This window comes from Oncorhynchus masou, chromosome 11 (assembly GCF_036934945.1).
Source record: "Oncorhynchus masou masou isolate Uvic2021 chromosome 11, UVic_Omas_1.1, whole genome shotgun sequence".
NCBI classification, from domain to species: domain Eukaryota; kingdom Metazoa; phylum Chordata; class Actinopteri; order Salmoniformes; family Salmonidae; genus Oncorhynchus; species Oncorhynchus masou.
Genome location: NC_088222.1, coordinates 12,855,548 through 12,870,683, shown reverse-complemented (window position 1 = coordinate 12,870,683; position 15,136 = coordinate 12,855,548). Strand labels below are relative to the sequence as shown.

The 15,136-nt window shown below is 42.3% G+C and overlaps 1 protein-coding gene across 1 annotated transcript; it reads right to left on the bottom strand.

The window, feature by feature from the left end:
* Positions 1-1,748: 1,748 nt before the first annotated feature.
* On the bottom strand, positions 1,749-14,769 carry LOC135548131 (GTP:AMP phosphotransferase AK3, mitochondrial-like). The gene is made up of 5 exons (XM_064977419.1): positions 14,317-14,769; positions 11,217-11,336; positions 5,124-5,296; positions 3,094-3,212; positions 1,749-2,415 (listed from the first exon to the last, which is right to left on the bottom strand). The coding sequence occupies exons 1-5, from the start codon at positions 14,462-14,464 to the stop codon at positions 2,295-2,297; spliced, it is 681 nt and encodes a 226-aa protein (XP_064833491.1). The 5' UTR covers positions 14,465-14,769; the 3' UTR covers positions 1,749-2,294.
* Positions 14,770-15,136: the final 367 nt, after the last annotated feature.

Genomic DNA, 15,136 nt, shown 5'->3' with positions numbered 1-15,136 from the left:
GGAAAAACGAGGCTCCAGAACTATAGCTGCTTATTATCTATCAGTGCTCATAGATCTATTGCATTTTATGTTTACATATTCTGCCTATGAGAGATTATCAAAGAACAGGTCATAATGTGCTACAAAAATACTGCATATAATAGCTTCTCAATATAGCTTTTTCAGTATAGAGACAACCATTAGATGACAAATCTATACTCAGACCAAATACACATAATATACAAAGTGTATAAAACATGAATGCTGTGATCCCTTATTGAGGTCACCTGTTAAATCCAAAACCCACTTCACATGGAGGAGACTGGTTAAAGAAGGATTTTTAAGCCTTGAGACAATTTTGAGGGAAAAATATATTTACGCCGGTGTGGCCATGAGGTGAGTGGGTAAGATGGTGGGTGGGGGAAAAAATGAGAAGTGGAAAAAAATTTGAGTGAATATGGAGTGGTGGATCACAGAACCTTTGAAGAGCTACAGAAGGAACTTGAACGAGGATGAATTAACCGCAATGGCAGGTGCGGCGAAGACCGAGTTTGAGCCTTGTCCCGACTCTGAATTTTGGAGAGACTGGATCCTTGCCTTCTGGATGATCATTATGTGGTGTCAGGTTGGGTCGGTGAAAGTGACTAATTGGCCCTCTTGCATTTCTCCAAGAGGGCGTGTGCTCCGCACCACACGAATGGGAACAGCAACACTGGCTTGGCCTTAAGTGTTGAAGGATTAACAGAAGTTGAAGATACCCGGTGTCTGTGACGCCCAAAGTTTGGTGCGATGCAGACCCGCTGAAGAGTGGTGAAACAGAAGACACTGTACTATTGAGTTTTGATGCAAGGTCTTTACCAGATAAAGTCAAGTTAGGATGTGGCTGTTCTGAGAGCAAAAGGGGGGTGTAACTCAATATTTGGATGGTGTTCCTAATGTTTTGTACACTATATATCATATTATAGCTTTTCAAATAAAATCTCACTCGTTTGGTTTCTATCCAATTGGCGACAGATTTTCATGTGAATATTTTTAGAATCCGGATAAAAATCAGTGATCGATGACACAGCGCACACAAAATGTACTGAATAAAAATCTAACTATTGTGTTAAATAGGAAATGTGCCTACTCTGGTCTTGGCACCTGTGACCTCACCCACATCTCCTATATACGATGTGGGTAGGCTGTGCAGGTTGGCTATCTACATGAGATGATGATGGATAAGAGCCAGAGTATTTGCATTTGTCAAACGGCAGTCACGCATCGATCACCATGTCACCAGAATAAGACCCTCTATTTATTGGAAAGCAGCATCAAGCTTATCACCGTGCAGTTCCACCACCCTTCACAACTTATTTCATCCGTAGCCTAATAAACTGTATGGTTTCCTGAGTCGTAGTGGGAGGATCACACACACTATCATTGCGTGACTCCAAATGTACTTTCATATGGTTATTTCAATATTTTGCGCAAAGACGTTTCCACCACTATTTACCGCATACTGACACAAAAACATCCCACCGTGTCGAACCAACAAATTATCTGTCAGCATTTACAAAATTACACCGGAACCTGTTTCCATCACAGCTGTCGTGATCATTTTATTTAATTCTATAGGATATGACTTCACTCAAATAAAACTGGATGGAAATGTGGTTACTATGGTAATAATATTGCTACGTTTCACTTTAACCATGCAAACAATTTAAAATGTCAGCTTAAAATGGTGACAAATGTTTCCCTACAATCAGTGTCGTCAGTCATAGGCATAAAATCAGTATTTTTTTAATGTATTAATAACTGCATGGTGATTCACATTTTCGATCATTTAAAAACTTCTACTACATGATAAAGTACAGTCGACAACAGGCACTTGGCCCAACAAACATTGATTAATTCAAGACCACTTCACATAATGGCACTTTAGCCTCAAGTCCTGTCCTGTCCACCCCCACACACACACACACACACAGACCAAGGACACAAATCCACATCACCTAGCAACAAGTTACATATGGAGTATCCTGATCCCAGATCTGTTTGTGCTGTCTTGCCAACTACTAGGATCGATGTTTAGCTTGACAGTGACAATAAGAGTTGGCAAGACAGCATAAACAGATCTGGGATCAGGCTACATATGGAATGAACAGACAGAATGTGACATTGGTTGAACAAGTGGTCCTTATCCAACTACAATATGTTGTACTAAGTGGCATGGTCTTATATAGGCACAGAGATACTGCTATGGTTTGGACCAAAGAGTTAAGTTCAATTTAAGGTGTGTTAAACTAATCCATCCGTTCCCAGGGTGGATTCTAGGCTTTCCCAACAACCTTATCATTTTGGGGTAAGAGTTTTTTGGACAGAAATGCCTGAATTAGAGGCCAGATCTTGTTGGTTTCCGTTCCTGAGAATGTCTCCAACATCCCTTTGCTCCTGTTGGTAGAAACACATTAGTACCTCATGACAGTCATCATAATAAACATAAGCACTCGTTTTGAAACGTTTTGAAACAGGTACTCCCTGATTGTCTCCAATAAGAACACATATTTCCGCATTCCATTGCAAAATGTTTTGCTACAGTCTAGTCTACTGAATACAACCTCGTACTCAACTACATAATGCTTTCAAGGTTACCAACAAAGATTCACTGTTTAACAAAGGGAAAGAAAACACTGGAATGAATTCACTGTCTGATCTCCTGTCTGAGCCTGAATCCTTTGTTTACAGTCCCAAGCTATTTCAGTTCTCAGACCGGCCCCTGTAGTAGGGTTAATTCAGAGTTCTCTTCCCGTTGTCCAGTTACCAGTGACAAAGAGCCCCAGAAGCCATCTTATGCGTACAGGCGCTATTGACTAATGTTTTCCTTCTTTAATTGGCCACAGAAATAGATGTGATATGAATCAATCCTGACATTCAGTCATTCACAATGATGTCTAATTGAGATGAATGTCCATTTGTTATGTCCCAACTCTGAAAGGGCAGATATAAGCCTTAAAGCCTATGATGTAAGAAGATAAACTGCAACGTTATTACACAGTTAATATAATGTGATAATGAATATAAAAGCTAAACATTATTTATAGATAGATCAGATCAGATCTGGGACATTACCTGTAGTACTCCAACACGGGTTGTGTCTGGTTTTCGTAGGACCTCAGCCTCCTGGTGATGGTCTCTGGTGTGTCATCGTCTCTCTGAATCAGAGGCTCTCCAGTGACATCATCAAGGCCCTGTAGCCAGGAGGGCCAACCAAAACAGACCAAACAGTGAGCATGTTAAGATATGCCATTTAACAGATACTTTTATCCAAAGAAATTTACAATGGTGCGTGCATACATTTTCATGTAGGGGGCCCAAGCAGGAATCAAACCCGCGGTCCTGGCGTTGCTAGCATCTTACACTAACTGAGCTACACTGAGGTATATAGCCTAGTGGTTAGAGCGTTGGGCCAGTAACCGAAAGGTTGCTAGATCAAATCTCAGAGCTGACAAAGTAAAAAATACGTTGTTCTGCCCCTGAAACATGCAGTTAACCCACTGTTCCTGGGCCATCATTGTAAATAATAATTTGTTCTTAACTGACTTGCCTAGTTAAACAAAGGTTAAATCTTTAAATATTGTACGATTTAGTAGTCCAACATACTGACATAGTGGTACGTAAAGTGTAAACCACACAGCCTAAACCAGTACTGCCTGTTTTAAGAAATGCATGGAGGGGGAAGTGAACATTCATGCAGAAACCTGTATGGTTAGTAGAAGAAAAGAAAACAACCTATGACGACCTTGCCTTAGGTGGCGCAGAAAACAAACTTGAACAGACCCTTGAGAAAGAGAGAGTAGACCATATACACCTCCCTCCCAGATCAAGCAGCCTCTGAAGTGCAAAGATTTGTAAGAGGCTGTCATCTACTGAAGTTTCATCCTGTTTGCACAATTCACATGAAACGCTGCTTTTTGTACTACATTTGCACCTCTATTGTATGAAGTATTAGTCCTCTCAGACTCAACACGTTGGAATACAAACACTACTGTAGGTATAAGTGTTTAACCTGAAAGTCTTATGATTCAAATTTCATTCAGCCTCCTACCAGCATGTTTGTAATTGCAAAAAAGCAACACTAACACAGGCTCACAATGCACAGGCTCTAAAGAGCAGAATACAGAAAGCTGCTAGGAGAGGTGAAGGAGATTTCATTCAGTGTTCTTTTCATGGATAAGAACAGTTGCTCTTGTCATTAGCTAGCTTTAGCTAAATATCAAGCTGCTCTTTTAAAAGCTCATAATTCACCATGCTACCATCTATTTGAAATTGTAATGCTTTGAGCACGGGCTTTAGCCTGTTTGGAGTGCCAGGTGGGCAGGGTTTGCAATTTTAGGACTTTTCTATTGGTTTCATTGCGCCAGGCAAGTTCAATCAAACACAGCTCAAGTATTTGAAATGATTCCAAATAGTATTTGAACCCAGGTGTGCTAAAAATGTCTTGTTTGCTCCAGTTTAAAATGCATGGACGAGAGCAAAAGGTCCCCACTTGGATTGCCACAGCAAACAAATGCCACCCTGGATGTGTTCGGAAATGGCACCCTATTCCCTGTATAGGCCATAGGGCTCTGGTCTAAAGTAGTGCACTATATAGGGAATAGGGTGTCATTTGGGATGCACTGTTGTTTTATCTGTCTAATCCCTTCTTCCGCCATCTGTCTCTCTTTCTCCTCTAAATCTCTCCACGCCGCAGGTACACGCAGTCTGTGCCCTACTTTAACGTTCCAGGATTGGGTTTTTTATTTTAATACCCATATTTTGAAAGCATGACTTGTCAGTGAGCCAGGCGCTGTCAGGTGGTTGCATGGTGAAAGAGCAGCTTGAGATTCAGCTGAAGCTCGCTAACGACAAGAGCAACTGTGTGGTGGGTGAGATGGAACAATAAAAAAAATAGGTCTTATCAAATAGTTTTTTTTAAATACACAGTGTATAAGTGTGTTTCTACTATCCTGTTACATGGTTATTACATGTGTAATCATTTTAATTATGTTGTAATAAGGCCTGTGTGTTAAAACTTGGCCACATACATTTGGAGCAGAAGCTTCAATATAGCTCAGTAGTATGTAGCCGTCAAATACATCTGTGACTCAGACTATACTTACAGAGATCTTGGGTGGGTTGAAGTCGATGTTGTAGACGCGTCCGCTAGGCAGGTGGAGCCAGCGAGAGGTCAGTCTCTGTTTGATGGTCTGGAAAGGAACGTCCATGTTGATGACTGTGTCCACACTGCACACGCCGTCTAGAGTCTCCGCCTGCGTCACGGTGCGGGGGAACCCTTCCAGACAGGAGAGACCAGTGTAAGCATAGAGATATATAATACACTAGTGGTTGATGTTATAAACCTTCATAGTCCATTCTAGAGTGTTATGTTCACAATCTTCCCAAGGGGGAACCCTTCCAGACAGGAGAGACCCATAGAGATATATAATACACTAGTGGTTGATGTTATAAACCTTCATAGTCCATTCTAGAGTGTTATGTTCACAATCTTCCCAAGGGGGAACCCTTCCAGACAGGAGAGACCAGTGTAAGCATAGAGATATATAATACACTAGTGGTTGATGTTATAAACCTTCATAGTCCATTCTAGAGTGTTATGTTCACAATCTTCCCAAGGGGGAACCCTTCCAGACAGGAGAGACCAGTGTAAGCATAGAGATATATAATACACTAGTGGTTGATGTTATAAACCTTCATAGTCCATTCTAGAGTGTTATGTTCACAATCTTCCCAAGGGGGAACCCTGGCAGGAAAGTAGAAGCCCAGAGACATGGCTCTTTTCCAATTCATCTTTCTGCGATTCCTCTCATCTCTTCTCGCCTCCGGCTTAACCGTATAGGTGGGAAAGGTCCAAGGTCCCTTCCCTCGTACCTTCTTCTTCAATGCATTTCAAGTTCCTTGGTGTCCACATCACCAAAGAACTGTCACAAAACACACCAAGACAGTCGTGAAGAGGGCACGACAATGCCTTTTCCCCCTCAGGAGACTGAAAAGATGTGGCATGGGTCCTCAGATCCTCAAAAAGATCTACAGCTGCACCATCTAGAGCATCCTGACCGGTTGCATCACCGCCTGGTATGGCAACTGCTCGGCCTCCGACCGTAAGGCACTACAAAGGATAATGCGTAGAGCCCAGTACATCACTGGGGTCAAGCGTCCTGCCATCCAGGACCTATATACTAGGTGGTGTCAGAGGAAGGCCCAAAAATTGCCAAAGACTCCAGTCAATTTAGACTGTTCTCTCTGCTACAGTACGGCAAGTGGTACCGAAGGGCCAAGTCAAGGTCCAAAAGGCTCCTAAACAGCTTCCACCCCCAAGCCATGAGACTGCAGAACAATTATTCAAATGTTATTCGTTGTTTATTATCTATGCATAGTCACTTTACCCCTACTTACAGTGCCTTCAGAAAGTATTCAGACCCCTTGACTTTTTCCACATTTTGTTACGTTACAGCCTAATTCTAAAATGGATTACATTTTTTTTAAATCCTCAGCAATATACAGACACACACACACACACAATACCCCATAATGACAAAAGAACATTTTGCAAATATATAAGAAAAGAAAATAGCTTAACATAAGTATTCAGACCCTTTGCTATGAGAATTGAATATGACCACAGGTGCATCCTGTTTCCATTGACCATCCTTGAGATGTTTCTACAACTTGACTGGAGTCCACCTGTGGTAAATTAAATTGATTGGATATGATTTGGGAAGGCACACACCTGTCTATATAAGGTCCCACAGTTGATAGTGCATGTCAAAGCAAAAAACAAGCCATGAGGTCAAAGGAATTGTCCGTAGAGCTCCAAGACAGGATTGTGTCGAGGCACAGATCCGGGGAAGGGTACCAAAACATGTCTGCAGCATTGAAGGTCCCCAAGACCACAGTGGCGTCCATTATTCTTAAAATGGAAGAGGTTTGGAACCACCAAAACTCTTCCTAGAGCTGGCCGCCCAGCCGAACTGAGCAATCGGGGGGGAAGGGGGTTGATCAAGAACCCAATCGTCACTCTGACTAGAGTTCCTCTGTGGAGTTTTGTTCATTTATTTATGTAGTCACTCCCTGAACTTGCTTCCTGACTCTCAGCGTACATCGTTACAGAATGACGACTCAACAAATGGAAGCATCAGGGAATGTTTGTTTGTTTTGGTTTTGGAGGTGATGTCGGGTCCGGGTGTCCGACCCGGAGCTACCTAGGAGGCCTCAGCGGGCTCGACAGGCTCCCATGCCTCGTTGTCTTGGTCGGCGTCCTGTGGCTGGAGCCGCTTCAGGGAGGGGATACTGTCACATGTGCTCCTTCTCTGGCCTCTAGGTCACCAGGCTGCCCGTTATGGCACATACCTGTCACCAGCGTTACACTCATAATGACACTCACCTGGACTCCATCACCTCTTTGATTACCTGCCATTTATATAATCACTCCCTTTGGTTTCTTCCCCAGTCGTTATTGTTGCTGTTTCATGTCGGTGCAATGTTCGTGTTTCTTGTTTTGTTAATTTATTAATTAAATGTATTCACTCTCACCAACGTGCAGTGCGATCTGGGTTCCACATCCTTTATTTAAAGTAAGTGAACCACACAACAAAACAATAAAGACTAAATGAAACGACAATGGAGTGCTAACATGCAACTACACAAACAATAACCCACAAAACACAGGTGGAAAAATGCTACTTAAATATGATCTCCAATTAGAGACAACGATAGCCAGCTGCCTCTAATTGGGAATCATACCAAACACCAACATAGAAAACAAAACTAGAACCCCACATAGAAAATATAAACTAGACTAACCCCCCAGTCACACCCTGACCTAATCCACCATAGAAAATAAGGACTCTCGATGGTCAGGACGTGACACTGGTTGAGAGAAAAGTGCGTCTTGGTCGGTTTAGCGACCACCTAATCCTGCTTAATGAGCAGGCCGTCCCTGGACACAGAGACATACAAATGGTATTCAATAGTTCATCTGACTCTGGGGTAGTAGATGAAGGACCTCATTACCAAATTCCCAAAGTATCCCTTTAACATGATGCATGCATGACTGTACTATTTGATTAGTTGTTCAGCAGTCTTCTAGCTTGGGGGTAGAAGCTGTTAGGGAGCCTTTTGGACCTAGACTTTTTTATGTTACCTTTATTTAACTAGGCAAGTCAGTTAAGAATAAATTCTTATTTTCAATGACGGCCTAGGAACAGCCTGTTCAGGGGTAGAACGACAGATTTGTAACTTGTCAGCTCGGGGGTTTGAACTTGCAACCTTCTGGTTACTAGTCCAAAGCTCTAACCACTAGGCTACCCCGCTACTTGTGCCTGTTGCTGTGCGGTAGCAGAGAGAACTGTCTATGACTTGGGTGACTAGAGCCTGACAATTTGTTTCAGCCTTCCTCCTACCCAGGTCAACAGCCCTGCACCCCCCACAGCAATTTGCCCAAGCCTCCCTCATTTCTCCTTCACCCAAATCCAGATAGCCGATATTCTGAAAGACCTGCAAAATCTGGATCCCTACAAATCAGCCGGGCTAGACAATCTGGACCCTCTCTTTCTAAAATGATCCGCGGAAATTGTTGCTACCCCTATTACTAGCCTGTTCAACCTCTCTTTCGTATCATCTGAGATCCCCAAAGATTGGAAAGCTGCCGCGATCATCCCCCTCTTCATAGGGGGAGACACTCTTGACCCAAACTGTTACAGACCTATATCTATTCTACCCTGCCTTTCTAAAGTCTTCGAAAGCCAAGTTAACAAACAGATCACCGACGATTTCGAATCCCACCGTACCTTTCCCCTATGCAATCTCGTTTCCGAGCTGGTCATGGGTGCACCTCAGCCACGATCAAGGTCCAAAACGATATCATAACCCGCCATCGATAAGAGACAATACTTCAATGCCATACAACTCTCCTTCTGTGGCCTTCAACTGCTCTTAAATGCAAGTAAAACTAAATGCATGCTCTTCAACCGATCGCTGCCCGCACCTACCCGCCCGTTCAGCATCACTACTCTGGACGGTTATGACTTAGAATATGTGGACAACTACAAATACCTAGGTGTCTGGTTAGACTGTAAACTCTCCTTCCAGACTCACATTAAGCATCTCCAATCCAAAATTAAATCCAGAATCCGCTTCCTATTTAGCAACAAAGCATCCTTCACTCATGCTGCCAAACATACCGTCGTAAAACTGACTATCCTACAGATCCTTGACTTCGGTGACGTAATTTACAAAAATAAGCACACTACTGAGCAAACTGGATGCAGTCTATCACAGTGCCATCCGTTTTGTCCCCAAAGCCCCATACACTACCCACCACTGTAACCTGTATGCTCTCGTTGGCTGGCCCTCGCTTCATATTCGTCGCCAAACCCACTGGCTCCAGGTAATCTATAAGTCTTTGCTAGGTAAAGCCCCGCCTTATCTCAGCTCACTGGTCACCATAGCAGCACCCACACGTAGCACGTGCTCCAGCAGGTATATTTCACTGGTCACCCCCAAAGCCAATTCCTACTTTGGCCGCCTTTCCTTCCAGTTCTCTGCTGCCAATGACTGGAACAAAAATTTTTTTTAAATCACTGAAGCTGGAGACTCATGTCTCCCTCACTAACTTTATGCACCTGCTGTCAGAGCAGCTCACAGATCACTGCACCTGTACATTGCCCATCTGTAAATAGCCCATCCAACTACCTCATCCCCATAATGTTTTTGTTTTTTTTGCTCCTTTGCACCCCAGTATCTCCACTTGCACATTCATCTTCTGCACATCTATCACTCCAGTGTTTAATTGCTAAATTGTAATTATTTCGCCAATATAGCCTATTTATTGCCTTACCTCATCTTACCTCATTTGCACACACTGTATATAGACTTTTCTATTGTGTTATTCACTGTATGTTTGTTTATTCCATGTGTAACTCTGTGTTTTTGTTGTCGCACTGCTTTGCTTTATCTTGGCCAAGTCGCAGTTGTAAATGAGAACTTCGGTGCAAATGTTGGCTGTAATCCATGGCTACTGGTTGGGATTTGTACGTATTGGTCACTGTGGGGATGACGTCGTCAATACACTTAATGATGAAGCTGGTGACTGAGGTGGTCTTAGTGCCAGCATCAGTTTGTGGTGGTAAATAGACGGCTATGAATAATATAGATGAGAACTCTCTTGGTAGAGCTTATCATGAGGTAATCTACCTCAGACGAGCAATACCTAGAAACTTCTTTAACGTTAGACATCGCACACCAGCAGTTATTGACAAATAGACACACCCCCCCCCCCCCGCTCCTCTTCTTACCAGACGGAGCTGCCTTGTCCTACCGATGTTTGGAAAACCCAGCCACTTCTATATTATCCGTGTCGTTGTTCAGCCACATCTTAGTGAAACATAAGATATTACAGTTTTTTATGTCCCGTAGATAGGATAAGCTCGACCGTAGATCATCAAGTTTGTTTTCGGTGATTTCACGTTCCAGTGATTTCACGTTGCCCAATAATTGTAATGGCAATGGTAATGTAAATTTACTCACTCGCCTACAAATCCTAACAAGGCACCCCGACCTTCTCCCTCGGTATCTCCGCCCCTTTCTTCACGCTAATGACGGAGATTTGGGCCTGTTCTCCGGAAAGCAGCATATCCTTTGTGTCGGACTTATTAAAGAAAAAATCTTTGTCCAGTTCGTGGTGAGTAATCGCTGTTCTGATGTCCAGAAGCTCTTTTCGGTCATAAGAGACGGTAGCAGCAAATTTGTGTACAAAATAAGCTGCAAACAATGCAAAATAAATAAATAAATAGCACAGTTGGTTAGGAGCCCGTAAAACGACAGCCATCCCTTCTGGCACCATTATCAAGAATAGCTAAACGAGTACAGGTGCTGCTTACTGTTCAGCAGCAAGCTGTTCAAATAATGTAAATGTTTCTTAGAAACAAATCCAACGCATTTTCCTACTCACTTGAAGGTGTCTGGAGTGTACTGAATGCCTTTTTAAAACATATGCCTATTGCCTTGTCTATGTTGACGTGTCTAAATCTGAGTAATGGGTCGCCTGGCTGGTCTAGCGGTAATGCTGCAGCCTCCGACACACTTCATTGTTTAAGTCCGACCCATAATGCCCTTTGATACAACCTTTATCTTTCCCCATTGTCATCCTCCCTCTCGCTCGCTGTTGGCGAAATGCGTGTGGTGCAGGTGCTTACCGTCCAGCAGCCAGCTGCTCTGCTCTATGCTCCTCATCTCTGTCAGGATGAGACGGGAGATGACGTCATCAGGTACCAGCTGACCCTGATCGATGCATGACTTCATCAGAAGACCCAGCTCTGCAAGAATTCACGGTGGAACATAAAGATCAGAGTTGTCATCTTCAGTATTTAAACATGTACACATTATGCACTTCATCAGAAGACCTTGGTCTGCCAGGAGAGGAGATACGCAGAGCAACATAAAGCTAAGACCTAGTTCTGCCAGGAGAGGATGCAGAATAACACAAAGATCAGATCTGTGATCTTAACTTTTTATTATCTCAGAAGACCCCGTTCTGAAAGGATAAAACACAAAGCTGTCATATATATTTTCCTGCTCTGCCAGAAGAAGAGATACAGGAACACAAAGAGCTCAGCTCTGTCATCTTAATTATGCATTCTCTAGTGAGAACATATTCTACCAAATCTTATCCTGTCCAGAATATAGTTTCTTATATAACATGTACATTAAAGACAAAAAGATCCTGTATCTTTACCAAGTCAAGAAAAGACTGACAAAATCACCCCAATAGATGATATCAAATGAACTATATTTCTGATAGGTTTGTAAAAACTTTAGTAGATTATTTCCAGGCCAGAATTATTTTTCTCCTTGGCCTTTTACCCCGTAATTCAGGGGTTCACAAAGTGGGGTCTGAGGTATTTATTTGTTCTCTCTTTAGTTAACTAGGCAAGTCAGTGAGGAACAAAGTGGGTTAACTGCCTTGTTCAGGGGCAGAACGCCAGTTTTTTCCTTGGCAGCTTGGGGATTTGATCTAGCAACCTTTCGGTTATTGGCCCAACGCTCTAACCACTGGGCTACCTGCCGCCCAAATTGCAGGTGGTCCCTGGCCAGGTCTCAAAAAATATATATATTTTTTTTAATAATAATTTTCCTTAATTTCTTTCAATGAATATGACTAACAACAACTTAAAATGTTTTGGCCAAGCGATCTGTGGAATAAGTTTAGAGTGTAATACAATATAATGTAATATTATGAATCCACAATTTATGTTCTGGGAGGCTCACATGAATATTGGTATCCACAGTACTCCACCAATTGTATCTTTTTAAACTGAATACTTTATGTATTCTCCAATTTGTTTGATTTTTTTTACATAAATGCACTGTAATTTAAGCTTTAAATTAGCTTTGGGGGCTCATGAGTGACGCAGCGGTCTAACGCACAGCATCTCAGTGCTAGAGACGTAACTACAGACACCCTGGTTCGATTCCAGGCTGTATCACAACCGGCGGTGATTGGGAGTCCCATAGGGCAGTGCACAATTGGCCCAGTGTCGTCCGGGTTAGGCCATCATTGTAAATAAGAATTTGTTCTTAACTGACTTGCCTAGTTAAATAAAAGGTTCAATAAAAAATACAATGGTTAAATTATTAATGATTAAAATTACAAAGTTCTCTCTGCCTCATGTAAAAATGTGTAGAACTGCAGGAAATTAGCTTGAAAAGTAGAAAATGTTCTCTCCAATGCCAAGAGGCGGGACTTTAAAATGTTAATTCCCAGGGCCCGAGGTCAATGCACTGCCGAAGTCATACCTCCTTGTATGCTATTTTTTCATCTCACTCGAGTTGTGTTCTGATTATGAGGGGGTCCTTGATTCATTTGCTATCATAAAAGCGGTCCCCGGCCCCAAAACAGTTTGAGTCTTTGTCTGACTATAATACAGAAAATCATTTCTGTAACAGTCGGGGGAGGAGGTTTTGCAGGCCTGAGCCATATAAGGAGCAGCATAGAATGCTAGCCTACTGTGCACAGTGGAGCTCATCTCTGGCTAGAACAAAGAAGCTACACACCACACTGAAAAAAAAGTCAGGCTTGCATTCTTTGAACTATTACATTCTTTGAGGACTTGGCACATGGCTTGCTGTGTGCCAAGTGTGTGTGTACTTTTTTAATGTACTATTAAACTGATAACTAGATCACAGATTGTATGGGCAATAAAACAAAGTATTTCATCATGTTTTAAATGTGGGTGTTCTGAAAAAACTCTATAGTCCTTTATGGGTTTCATTTCATTCCAGTGTGGGGGAAAGGGAGCAAGGGGGTGTGGGAACAAAGTCCTTGAAAGTCAGTGGTCTGCTATAGGCTACTCCTCAGTTTATGATGGTCCTCACATCTGATGGGACTTCAGTCAAGATAAGAGCTAGAGCAGTTTGATAATAAATTGCAGTTACATACCGGACCACATGACCTTCACTGTAGAAAGCTCAGGTGGCAGGTAGTTCAGATATCAGGTTACCTGTGCACAGGTCTACTATAGCTGTAGATCTGCTGTAGAACTCTTCTTTTTTAACAACTATTCTTTCCACTCAATAATATAAGATCGGGGTCTTGTCTGCTCTCCAGTCAGACTCGAGCTTTTTGCAGCAAGATAAGAATATGATTGTGGAACTGGACTGAACTGTTTCTCTTAGCATAGCCAGACCAGAACAACACTTTTTTGTTACTGCTGGGGAGAATTGAGTTTGCAATGTATCGGTATATTATCATCTCTGTAATCTTTGATTTAAAAAATAATAATAAACTCTTGATCTGTATCTTTCTCGCAAGGGGAGTCGGATAATGACCAACCACCATCATCGTTTTTGGATAACAATGTTTACATTTTGTGCATAACATCCAAAAGAATCTGATTGCATCCGATATTTTCATATTCATTTTAGTTTATGAATGATTATTTTTTACAAGTATTAATATCACACACATACAATTTACCCACTGGGTACACACTGGTTGAATCAACGTTGTTTTCCACGTAATTTGTTGAACCACGGCGGAATAGACGTTGAATGTAGGTCCGTGTCAAGTGGGTCTGAACATGGTAGCAACGTCTACGCTATCTAATGTGTCAACTGCTGCTATTCATGCATGAGAAACACCTAGTACAAGCAAGTGGAAACAATCTGACTACTTGGAGAAAACTGACTAGGGTATGGTTTACTTCACATTCTGCTTATTTTCATCAGCCATAGCAGCCATTTCCATTATCTGCTTTATGTGGAGAGGTTTAGAACTGCACCATGGTCTAATCTTACCTGTTTGGGCTTTAATGTTGGCTCTCAAAAGGTCTCCACTTGAAAGATGCGATAATCCGAAACGTTTTACTATGCGCCCCGACACTGTGCCCTTCCCTGAACCTGGAGGTCCCATGATAACCGCCCGGAATATCCTTTGTTGAACCATTTTCCAATGTTATTGTTGTAATCAGCACGTCCTTCGCATAAAACTGTTATTTGTGCGTTTAGACGAGAACTTCTGATCGATCAGAATTCTCCATGCACCCTTGGTGGCCAAGTCTATCCACTGTGTGCAAAAGTGCAATCGCCTACTGCGGACGACTCCTGTAGCAGTTCTAGTTTGGCTCTTGAAATCAGCTCTTTTTTCGAAGACCTTGACGCGGAAAGAGGAGGAAGAAGTTCATAACAAGAAAACTGCTTTGTCTCGCTACTCGGTGAGGACGCTCGCATCCACACAGCCCCAATCTAACGACGTCAGGAATAATAGCGCACTCTGGCGGTCTTTGGGTCTGACATCCACTGTTTCGCCGGCTGCTTACCATCGCTCACAGTTTTACATCAGAATTAGACGTTCATCCATGTTTCTCAAATGTCAAATGTCGAAGTTGTCCTGTGAATTGTATAACACACTTTATTGCCTACTCTGTAGGAATTAAATTAATAATACCCTTTGCCCTAGATATGCACCACATTATTTTCTGTTGTTTGGTGTTTTCTAAATAAGGACATGCTATGTTTTTTTGTGTGGATTTATGGCCTTTTATTTAGACCAAAATAGTCGTAGGCCTATTGTTATTTAGTCATAGTGTTCCTAGTTTAAATGTGTGTTGCTGTTCTG